Source organism: Schistocerca cancellata, chromosome 8 (genome assembly GCF_023864275.1).
Source record: "Schistocerca cancellata isolate TAMUIC-IGC-003103 chromosome 8, iqSchCanc2.1, whole genome shotgun sequence".
In the NCBI taxonomy this organism is placed as follows: Eukaryota; Metazoa; Arthropoda; class Insecta; order Orthoptera; family Acrididae; genus Schistocerca; species Schistocerca cancellata.
The window spans coordinates 187555452-187568178 of NC_064633.1; the positions used below are offsets into that span (position 1 = coordinate 187555452).

The 12727-nt window shown below is 38.9% G+C and overlaps 1 protein-coding gene across 10 annotated transcripts in view; it reads right to left on the minus strand.

Moving 5' to 3' along the window:
* LOC126095313 (protein polybromo-1) overlaps positions 1–12727 on the minus strand; it is a 326966-nt gene that overhangs the window by 149669 nt on the left and 164570 nt on the right. For all 10 annotated transcript variants that reach the window (XR_007521952.1, XM_049910108.1, XM_049910110.1 and 7 more), the window contains exons 17-18: positions 10952–11157; positions 8127–8306 (exon numbers count right to left, since the gene is read on the minus strand). Coding sequence is in view for 9 of the 10 variants with exons in the window: in XM_049910108.1 (XP_049766065.1) it covers positions 8127–8306; positions 10952–11157 (386 nt within the window). In the remaining variant the exon portion in view is untranslated. The remainder of the gene's footprint in view (positions 1–8126; positions 8307–10951; positions 11158–12727) is intronic.

Sequence of the window (12727 nt, forward strand, 5' to 3'; positions counted from 1 at the left end):
ACGTTCCATAAAATAATTTGCACGGATGCGAAAGAAAAATTTTGGATTGAAAACTGTATATCTGACGCTACATTTGCAACATAAGATTGGGAAAAAAAAAGGTGAGTACTGAAATTTACAGGAACCGAAATCATAGAGATCGAAGAAGAGAGGATAACAGGTACCATCCAGGATATTTTCAGAGAAATGACATACAACAACATCCAAATATGTATTGCAGGAATAACAGCAATGACAATACCAGTTACAGTCATGGGGCGAAATAATGCATGGGGCAATCACAATGGACCACCGCCACAACACATGCAATACAGCAACCCTCAATTCCTACCTAATGGAACTCCCAATGCGACGCGAGGTAATGTCAACAACCAAACAGCTGATACTTGGGTGACGCGTGACAGAAATGTAAATATTATTGAATTGGGCAATGAACCCATCCCGCAGCAACAACCGAATTTGCTGGAAAACGAACAACGACTGAGCTAAGCCCTCGAGTTACGGTCGATAGGGAGCAGAGCGCAACGGAACCGACGACTTGTTTTCTCCGATATGACGACAGTAAGAAAAAGAATTATATCAGGGTGTAGATTTTAATAGTACCAGTAAAACAAAGAAGATTATTGAGGCTATAACACGAGTCATGATTGGGAGTTATGAAGTGGAAGTAATGTTAGATACAGGAGCAGCAGCAAGTGTCATTTCAATGTCTTTATATAATGAACTCAAACGAATAATGAACATACAAACATTGCCAGTACAGAATTGTCACATTATAAGTGCCACTGGTAATAAATCAAAGAACGTGAAATTTCAAGCTCTCATTAACTTCACATTTTCAAATATACCACTCAACTACAGTTTTCTGGTAGTAGACAAATTAGTTATGCATTGCATATTAGAAATTGACTTTTTGAATGAATATCAAGCAATCATAGGTTTAGGAAAAGGGAAATTTCATTTAACCATAAACCAACAACAACTGACAACAGAGTTAACACAGGGTAAAAACTTAAACAGTAAACAACGTAAGTTTGAACAGTTACATTTTGTGTATCCACCAGCAACAAACATACGTGATTTAACTTTTAACGAAGCTGTATCTCAGGGAATTAAACCTAATGATTTATATGAGAAATGCACAGAATCTGAATATCTGACGAAGGAACAACAACTTGAATTACTTGAAGTTTTGCAGCAATTTGCTGAGGTATTTGTGGAGAAACCTGGAATTATTAGAGGCTATACTTATGAGATAGATGTTAAACCACGCAAAACATACTGTAGAACATATTATAATATTCCTTGGTCAAAGAAACCCACAGTTTTGAGAGAAATTGAAAGAATGCAAGCTTGGGGTATCATTAAAAGGTCACATTCCCCATACTGCAGTCCGATCCTAGCAGTTAATAAATAAGGATGGTGGAGTAAGGTTAGTGCTGGATGCACGAGAAATTAACATAGTCATAATTCCAATCAACACACGACCTATAAATTTGGAAGAACAACTTTTAAAATTTCATAATGTACAGTATTTAACCAATATCGACCTCCGCTCATCGTTTTGGCAGGTGAACCTCCATAAAAACAGCCGTAAATACACTGAATTTCTATGTGAGGGACGTAGTTATCAATTCTGTGTTCTGCCCTTTGGTCTACGAATGAGTGCTGGAGTATTTATTGAAGCCTTAGATGCTGTTCTTGGACCACAATTGTTATCACAAATTACAGTTTATGTTGACAACATTGTCATTGCCACCACTACTTGGGAAGAACATGTTACTCTTTTGAAGCAACTTCTGACTAAATTTTCTGACGCAGGTGTCACTATCAATTTATCAAAAACAAAATTAGGGAGGAGAGAAATCAAATTCCTTGGTCACATCATATCAACTGAAGGCATTTATCCAGACTCAAGAAAAATTGATGCAATTAAGAATTTTCCATCCCCACAGAATCGTAAACAACTCAAAGCCTTTCTTGGTCCATCTTCATTCTTCAGGGAATTTGTATCCTACCACCTTCTTAACAGTCCACATCTTCTATCTTTACTCAAAAGAAGTAATATTTGGAAATGTACAGAGTTCTGTCAGACAGATTGTGAAGCGATTAAGAATGCTTTAGTAAATTCGCCGTTGTTATGTCATCCTGACATGATGTCAGACTTTTGCCTAGTAACAGATGCAAGTTCCTATGGGCTCGGAGCATTTTTATTCCAAATTCATGTAGAAAATGAACAAACAGTCATCAAACCTATCAGTTTTGCTAGCCGCACGCTCACTGAATGCGAAAAGTCGTATTCAGGGACCGAGCGCGAAACACTTGCCATAGTATGGGCATTTCGCAAGTTTCGGTACTTTCTATGGGGAAAACGTACTAAGCTTTATACTGATCATCAAGCTCTTTCTTTCCTGCTATCACGCAAGTTATTACATTCACGTCTTGCACGCTGGTGTGCATCACTACAAGAGTATGATTTTGATATTATATACATAAAAGGAGAATCCAACATTATAGCCGATGCTCTATCTCGTTTGCCACAAGGCCTACAAGAATTTTCAGATGTGACAAAACAAACATCAGATTTCAAAATTTTACTCATGTATGGCGGTACATTTGCAACTTACTACAAAAACATGTGCAGGAAGTTAGCAATACTGCAGGACAATGATCCCAGGTGGATCCAGATAAAGAATAAATTACGTGCAAGAACAGACCCACATCTTGAAAATTATTACACATTATACAAAGAAGCACTATTTCACCGACGAAACCCTGAATCACAGCATTGGTGTGTTTGCTTACCTGAAACTCATGTTGATGATTTTATTTTATTTACACACAGAACTTGGGGACACTATGGTGTAACCAAATGTACAGATAAGATTAAACAATATTGCTATTTTCCAAATTTAAGGCGAAGAGTATTGAGGAATATTAGGAAATGCATCATATGGCTGAAAGCCAAATATTCTAATCGCACAAGCATGAATGAATTGCATCCAATCAGAACGAATTGCATCCAATCATACCTAAGAGGCCATTACAGCTAATTTCTTTAGATATTGCAGGACCCTATCCACAAGCACGTGGAGGAATGAAATACATCTTTGCTGTGTTAGATGTTTTCACAAAGTACTTAAAATTATATGATTTACATTCAGTTTCTACCACTGCTATTACCAGACGTCTATTAACAGATTATTTTGTAAGAATAGGAAAACCGGAAGTTATGATCACGGATAATGCAGCATATTTTACCAGTTTAAAATGGAAGACTTTTATTGAAGAACAGAATGTTAAAAATATTTTAATTTCAAGATTTCACGCGGCAGGAAATGCAGTAGAAAGAACATTTCGCGAATTTTGACAGTTTATGAGAACACACACACCAGAGAAAAAAATGGGTAGACTACCTAGCACCATTTGAACAAATAGTGAACAATTTAACTCACATTTCTACTGGATGCACACCAACCAAATTAATTATGGATAAAACAGAAAGAAATGAATGGACAGACTCTCTACCTAAATTTACACCAACAACAAATCCTGTTAGTTTAGAAGAAAAGGTAAGAAAAGCTTACACAACATTATGTGACAAAGCTAAGGAAAGAAAGCAGAAATATGACAGGGGTGTCAGGAAAGCACAATCATTTCAAGTTGAGGAGTTAGTTTTACTAAGAACACGTCCTAAACCCACAAAACTGAAACATTTAAACAGGAAATGGCAGGTCTTATACTCTGGACCATACCGAATTGCAAATATTCCACACCCTGGCTGTTATTCATTAGAATATCCATTAACACATAAACCCAGAGGTCTACATCCACACAGACATTTGAAAAAATACATACAGTAAAATGTTAGCTAATGAGAAGAAAATAATTAATATGATATACAGTTATGCTGAGCCTACATTGAAGTTATACAGATACTTACAATCTAATGAATGCAGCCTAGAAAGCAATGTGAACCATCCAATAGCTAATAAGATATTTGGTTATAAGAGGAGTTGCTATTGAGGCATATACACATTAGAGGAGGTAGAGAACTGAACAGAATTATTTTCTTTAGGAGGCATGTGATAATAGTAATGTTGATATGAGTGATGTGAGTGACTGAATGAGATGAGTGAATGTAATTTTAGTTTAATAAGAGGATATACCGCACCTCCGCCAATACAAAGATATGATTTACGATACCGCATGCAGAAAAGCGCTGCACCAGCGATCGATTTTTATAAATAATTTTGATCTTTTTTTCCGTAGGTGTTTGTTTTTAACAACTAATTGATTACTCTCTTGTCTTCATACGTTCAAGACGTGTATTTTTCGGCACTGTGTTAAATATGCTTTTAAGTGGAAATTAAAACTATATCACGAAACGAAGTAGTGATTCGAAATGGTTATCGCCAAATTTATAAATTAATCCTGACAGTCACAACTTAAAGAAATTTTCATCAGATGGAGAACAAGAGGACCAGCAAACAATGAGAAAAAGGACATCCTATAAGAAAATTAAGAAGTATTCCAGATGCAGCCACGAAGACTATATTATAAATATAATAGAGGGAAACATTCCACGTGGAAAAAATATATTTAAAAAGAAAGATGATGAGACTTACCAAACAAAAGCGCTGGCAGGTCGATAGACACACAAACAAACACAAACATACACACAAAAATCTAGCTTTCGCAACCAACGGTTGCCTCGTCAGGAAAGAGGGAAGGAGAAGGGAAGACAAAAGGATATGGGTTTTAAGGGAGAGGGTAAGGAGTCATTCCAATCCCGGGAGCGGAAAGACTTACCTTAGGGGGAAAAAAGGACAGGTATACACTCGCACACACACACATATCCATCCGCATATACACAGACACAAGCAGACATTTGTAAAGGCAAAGAGTTTGGGCAGAGATGTCAGTCGGGACGGAAGTACAGAGGCAAAGATGATGTTGAAAGACAGGTGAGGTATGAGCGGCGGCAGATTGAAATTAGAAATTAGCGGAGATTGAGGGCTGGCGGATAGCGAGAAGAGAGGATATGCTGAAGGGCAAGTTCCCATCTCCGGAGTTCAGACAGGTTGGTGTTAGTGGGAAGTATCCAGATAACCCGGACGGTGTAACACTGTGCCAAGATGTGCTGGCCGTGCACCAAGGCATGTTTAGCCACAGGGTGATCCTCATTGCCAACAAACACTGTCTGCCTGTGTCCATTCATGCGAATGGACAGTTTGTTGCTGGTCATTCCCACATAGAACGCTTCACAGTGTAGGCAGATCAGTTGGTAAATCACGTGGGTGCTTTCACACATGGCTCTGCCTTTGATCGTTGGCAATGAGGATCACCCTGTGGCTAAACATGCCTTGGTACACGGCCAGCACATCTTGGCACAGTGTTACACCATCCGGGTTATCTGGATACTTCCCACTAACACCAACCTGTCTGAACTCCGGAGATGGGAACTTGCCCTTCAGCATATCCTCTCTTCTCGCTATCCGCCAGGCCTCAATCTCCGCTAATTTCTAATTTCAATCTGCCGCCGCTCATACCTCACCTGTCTTTCAACATCATCTTTGCCTCTGTACTTCCGTCCCGACTGACATCTCTGCCCAAACTCTTTGCCTTTACAAATGTCTGCTTGTGTCTGTGTATATGCGGATGGATATGTGTGTGTGTGCGAGTGTATACCTGTCCTTTTTTCCCCCTAAGGTAAGTCTTTCCGCTCCCGGGATTGGAATGACTCCTTACCCTCTCCCTTAAAACCCATATCCTTTTGTCTTCCCTTCTCCTTCCCTCTTTCCTGACGAGGCAACCGTTGGTTGCGAAAGCTAGATTTTTGTGTGTATGTTTGTGTTTGTTTGTGTGTCTATCGACCTGCCAGCGCTTTTGTTTGGTAAGTCTCATCATCTTTCTTTTTAAATAGACTATATTATAATAAATACTACGTTTCTAGCAGAATTATAAGGTAAATTTCAATTTATTTCTGATGCTATTTCCTTACAGTCGCTTTTTGTAGTGTTGCCGACCCGGTCTGCCAATCACGGTCAAATTACAGCACTGTCTCAATCAGTAATACGAAGTCCGCCTTATCCGTAACTTATTCCATCAAAATTCAAAACCCAATCAGATTTTCTATTTTGTATTTTCACGGCAGAACCCTGAGGGAAGGAAACACAACAATCTACTGAATAGTTATTGTAAAAGCTCCTGTTAGCAACTGACACTGCAACTACAGCAACAAAGTTATGTACTATTTTTACTATTTGATATTAGATGTAGAATAAATTAATATTCCAATTCTCTGTTCATGAAAAGCATTTGCGCATCGCCCCTGTATCCACAAAAGTACCACACAGTGGGCAAGGTTAGGTTAGGTTAGTGGTGTTTAACGTCCCGTTGACAACAAGGTCATTAGAGACGGAACGCAAGCTTGGGTTAGGGAAGGATGAGGAAGGAAATCGGCCGTGCCCTTTCAAAGGAACCATCCCGGCATTTGCCTGAAACGATTTAGGGAAATCACGGAAAACCTAAATCAGGATGGCCGGAGACGGGATTGAACCGTAGTCCTCCCGAATGCGATTGAACCGTAGTCCTCCCGAATGCGAGTCCAGTGTGCTAACAACTGCGCCACCTCGCTCGGTACAGTGGGCAAGGAAATTATATCAGATACCTGTATTTGTACTGTGTAAATCGTCAACATTTAGACAACACAGATTTTTTGGAATATTTTATCACTGTTGCATTTTAATGCATTACATCTGGAAGATCTCTCTTTTAAGGTGAATTCATGTAACAGCTAATTGATATTTTACTTTAGTTTTTCACAGTTGTCATATTCTTTGATACTCAATTTATTTTCTGTGTGACTGTTAATACCATCAGGTGTCTGTAATGTTTTCTCCATCAGTATGTTACTCGTGCATACACAAGTTTGGCACTTGGTTCCATAGGTACAAGAGTCTTATTTTCAGTGACTTTGTGTGCACACTTTCGTGAGTTTCGCTTTGTATTTTATAATGAGCTTTACTTTTTATTTTATTGCAAGCATAAGCAGAAACTGCTGTATTATGGATGAAACATTTTACATTCCATCCTGGATTTTACATTGTTTAAACATTTCTTTTTGTTAGATTTCTTATATTGTATTGTTCTCTCTCTCCATAGCTGTGTTCTGATGATGATATATCAAAAGGTTTAACAGTGAATAAATCAATTTGCAACCAAGAAAGTCCCAAAATATTCTGTGCCAATATTGGAAAACCATAAAAAGCCTGAATCAGGAAAACCAGAGGAGGAGTTGAACCCAGTGTCTCCTAAGAGACACTTCAATGCCTTAACTATTGCCACTTGATTAACTATCGAAGGAAAGAGAATGAAAGTTCAGTAAAATGTAAACAGAACTAACATTAGCGTTACTCAGGAAGGTGGAACACTAACAATAGTTAACTGAATATCAAAACTGCATCTTTATTCCTTAAATTTTCAGTAAATACTTCATTTCACACTCTCAACTGGTTTTTTGCTGACTTTCATTTCTCCAGTCCTGAGCAAGTACTCCATCCTTGCATATGTGCTACACATCTTTAATAATCGATAATGCATGCTCAAAATCAGTCCTACACTGTACCTATATTCTATTTACCACACCACAGGCTGTTTACCTATTGCTTTTGCACTTGCTATATCAGTACTAACTTACTGACAACAAATTTCTTCCCTTGCCCAGCCCAATTCCCCTTCATCTAGTACCATTCTTCAGCAGCTGAAGATTTCAGATGCTTCTATTTTGGAATTCTTTGTCACCACATTTCATTTTCATACAGCTGATAATTTTCAGATACTTACTCCTTAATTATGAGCAAATATGCAACACTTTTACATTGGTTTCTGAAGCCCTGGAGCATGTCACTGGATAGTGTTACTGAAGTTTTACAGTACAGTTACAGAATGCCTGCTCCTCATATTCAGGCAATGACACAGAGTAACCCAGGAAGCCACTAATTACCATAACATAACATAACAAGGAGAGTGCTGGTCTCTCTCTCTCTCTGACACACACACACACACACACACACACACACACGCACACACACACACACGCACATCAGAAAGATTTTACTAACCTCTGCCTGATGAAGTAAGATTGTAGCTCTATAGAATCTTCAAACACCTGTGAATCTGTGCGAGATAAACGACGTGCACGCTCCATGCAGGCAAACACATCCTCTTGAAAAACATCCAGTCTTCTGTACAGTCCCTTATCAAGTCTTCGCTTAACTAAGTCCAAGGACAATGCTCGAACCCTAAAACAAAAAATCTCTAATGTATGCAGAGGCATAATAACAAATTACTGCAACAAATCAGTGCCAAAACAAGTTTGAAGATGATGTTAAAAATATAGATACAGCATGGCACTCCTGAATATAAAGAATTCCTTTCTACGCATGATTACTTACAGATAGCATACAAGTTCAACAAAAGATATTAACAACATATTACACGATTTCATTTCTCCTGTTTTAGTAAGCTTATTTAGAAAATCATTCCATTAACCAAAAATGAAGTGCTTCATTCATGTCATTTCTTCCTCCACCAAACAACTAATTGTCACAATGGATTAAAGCTTTTACCGAACTAGTACAAATTTGTATTTATAATTGAACAACAATTAATAGTAAAAGAAATCCTAACAGATGATTGAAAGCCATCTAATAGTGTGAAAAGTTTTGAAAATCTACTCTAAAAAGTGTAACATTATCAAACATTTCTCTCCTTGCAATATATTTATGCTCATACACAGAAGACTCAACCGTAACCCCAACAGAGGACAACGCAGATCGGATCACTACGCAGACTACACTCCACACAAAAAATGGAACCTGAGTATGAGAGTATACTCAGACTGACTGACTGTCAGTACATTCAACTGTTGACTGTATAATATACTCCTTGGCCATTTTTAAGTCGTATGACTGCTGCTGATGGGCTGCTGGTACATTCTTATTTACACTAGCTGCTGTCTATGACATCCCTAGCGCTCAGGGCATCGCCATGTAAGGGCTAATGAGTTGAGCCAACTAGGCAAGATCTTCACAAACAATGACAACAAAATTCACCAAATAAATTAAGTGATCACAAGCAAGAATCCCAATAGAACCACTGATGAGGAACAAGAAAAGAACTTGCTTTTCTGACATTTTGTGACTTTGTCTCAGGGTGTCGGTCAAGACAAGCCATGTGCTGAAAAGAGACAAAATCAAATCAATCTTCAGGCCTCCAACAAATTACTCAGACCCATTAAAGATGTAGCAGGTCTCAGAACATACGGAGCCTACACGTTACCTTGAAAGTGTGGCAAATCATACACCAGATGAACAGTGCACACTGTAAAACAGCTTTTTAGCTGAATATACTGTAAAAAACGGTCACCACATCTAATTTAACTAAACCTCGGTCATGACTCGCACTAATGACTTCTGGGATTGTGTAATTACGGAAGCCACCAAAATAAAAATCACTGGTAACACCCTCAATAGAGATGGCGGCCTGCAGCTCGGTGTGGCATGGGATTCAGAATCGTGACGTTAGGAGCACACGCATCGAACACCAAGTGAACATTTTCCCATTTATGGTGATGCTGTGAGCATTATAGTTGGAGCCATGAACGACGGCAGGCGAGTTTAAGCTCGTTCTGCAAATCTGATATGACAGACAATGAATATTAAGCAGTTTTCTCAGTGCTCTGCTGGGAACGGTCTTCAGTGGACAGTATTTTGGCATTTACACTGGCACTTGATTACATACCATAGTTTTGTGCATCGCTGCAGTTGTAAGATCATATTCAACGTTTGTCTCGACTGATCTATATTTTAGCAAATACTAACATTAGTTCATTTTTTGGCGAATTGCACTTCACTAACACTCAATAAATTTTAGTCTCTATGTTTTTATGAGTCCACAACTGCTTTGTATACTTTATTATCAATGTTTTAATCGAGGTGCTTTAAGAAAAGTGAAATGTGTGTGATATAAATAAAATGTTCATCATAATCACACAAGACAGAAAATTTTCCAATATTACATACGATATTTTTGTGGTATTAAAATTATTTCATTTAATATGTTGTATAACATGTAATTTGTGGTAGACTGTGTCCATGTTGGAAGTAGTTAAGCACTGCATATAGCAGCAATTTTTTGGTGTTTTAGGAAACTAGTTATCGGTAAACTTTAATTTTGTCATTGGACACAAGCATTCATACTTCCCTGCCTGTAGATGCTCGGGATGAAGCATCCCAACTTGCTGTGCCAGACAACATTGCAGGTGTCTCATTCCTCTCAATCCGACTAGCTCAGTGGTTGTCATACGTTGATGGGATTAAGTCTCTCTAACAAATCACAAAAAACTGAATACAAATTCACCGAATAACTTTCTATGCTACCCGCTACCCCTTAAACACAAGCTACTGTTTGGCGTCTACATCTCTTGCGTGCACCACAACTGGTGTTTGCAACCGGCAATGCTGCAATCCTCGTCTGTGCCTCCACTCAGCGTGGACCTGCGCAACCCGCCATCATTCATGGATTCAGCTATAGTGGTGCCACACACGACAGTTGATGTATGTAAGGGCGTACTGGCGGCCAACTGGCAGTTATAACACTTGACAACGGCTAACAAGTGCTTGCTCACAAGCTAGTAGAATTTTAACCACTTGACATGACTGAAGCCAGAAATTTTATTCAATGTTAATGCCACAGGACTCAGCATTTTTAGATGACTTATTATTATTTTATAAGCAGCTCTTAGCAGTTCTAACGTAAGACCTTTTTCCAAATAACAAATGAAACTGCTTTTTATGTTACTGAGTGTATGCAACTTAATGCTTGAGTGTAAACTTCAGAAACAGTTTTGTGCTAGGTATTTTTCACCACATATAGGAATACTTACTTAGTGCCATCCACTTCATCATGTTCAGGCAATTCAGCCATAGAGTCTGAGAAGCAACGACCTTCTTCATCCTGATGATTGTAAACTGAGATAAAGAGTGAAGTGAGAAGTTCCTGGACTGCTGCAGCAACATCAGGAACAGCATCTTCATCCTCCCTTAGCTGGCTCTTTGTCTGCAATGCAACCCGCTGAAGCATCAGTGCATCCTGAAAAATAAAACAAATAACTGAGTACGTAACAAAGAAATAGTTTATTTTCACACACATGAAGCTGGCAGAAGCAGACATTATGTAAGACAATGTTACAAATTTTTAATCAATTCGTTAATACAACGTTTTAAAAAAGTGCCATATTCCTAGAGGAAGTAGTATTGGTTAAAACTAGAAGAAAATTCCTACAATGATATGTCCAGAAACCAGTACCTGTTTCGATATGGTGCAATCTGTCATCCCATTCCCACTATATACTACATAGAAGCAGACACTACACACAGTGCTGCTTGTAGTTACTATGCATCCTGATACATTCTTCAGCTCTTCTACAGATTCTTTCAAATACACCTCTCTCCATTCAGATTGCATCACATGCATTGGTCACACTCTATCGTAATGCTTGCACGCTGTCAATGGATTGGGCATACACGTGGCCTTTAAATGTCCCCTTAGCCATAAATCCAATCATTTCAGACTTCCTTAGCCAATCCATCACCTTTCTAACATTTCGGTGAAGTACCATCATACAACCTGTGGAAAATGAGCTGGTTTCCATTGTGCACAAAGCAGTGTCACATCTTTCTGCAAAGGTAACATTCTTCAACTGCACTGGTAATTCATCAAGCAGAAACTGGTGATACACAGCTGTTAGTTAAAATGGCAGCGCAATCAGTCTGTCACCAACAATCCTACCCACACATCAATACTGAAATTTATCATGGTACCTCACCACCATGATTGCTCAACGGTTTGTATCTCTCCTGGAGCTCTGCTACATCAAGTGGTAGAGTCAGATCTTTAATGTGTCCTCACAGAAAAAAGTCACACAGAGTGAGATCTGGTGATCGAGGAGGCCATTTCATTAAACAGCTGTCCCCATCTGTAGCACAGCCGATCTATCGATGTGGCAGCTCCTTGTTCAGGTACTCACAAACTTCACCATGAAAATGGGGTAAAATCCCATCCTGCTGAAAGATGAATGGAGAGCCCGATCGCATTTGAGGCATCAGCCATTGCTGCAACATGTTCAAGTAGGAATATCCAGTGACAGTGCTCTCGGCGAAGAAGAATGGCCCGTACAGTTATCTACGTGACAAGGCACGAAAAACATTTACCTTTGGGGAATCACGCTCAAATTAAATGCATTCGTATGGATGCTTTGTACCCCAGATTCGACAATTATGCCTGTTCACTTTCCCATTAGTGTGAAAGGTGGCTTGTCGAACTCCAACACACAGAAAGCTCGCTCCGCACCTGAACTTGCCATGTTTGCGACTGGCACTGACTATCGGCAAATTACCAAACTGCACTGTGGCGGTATACATGAAAAAAACTTTCAGGGTTTCTCTTCAAAATGACATATGTATGAAATCTGTACAATGTTTGGTTCTTGTGCAATAAATAATTGAAAGTGTTCCTGGACTTTATGTACACCCTGTATGAACCAAATGCAGTCTGTGAACTGTGGATCTTCAATGGCCCATATCTCAACAGGTATTGATTTCGAGAGATACCATTAACGAAAAATTTTCTCTAGTTTTGACGAATACTAGCTCCTGTAGGA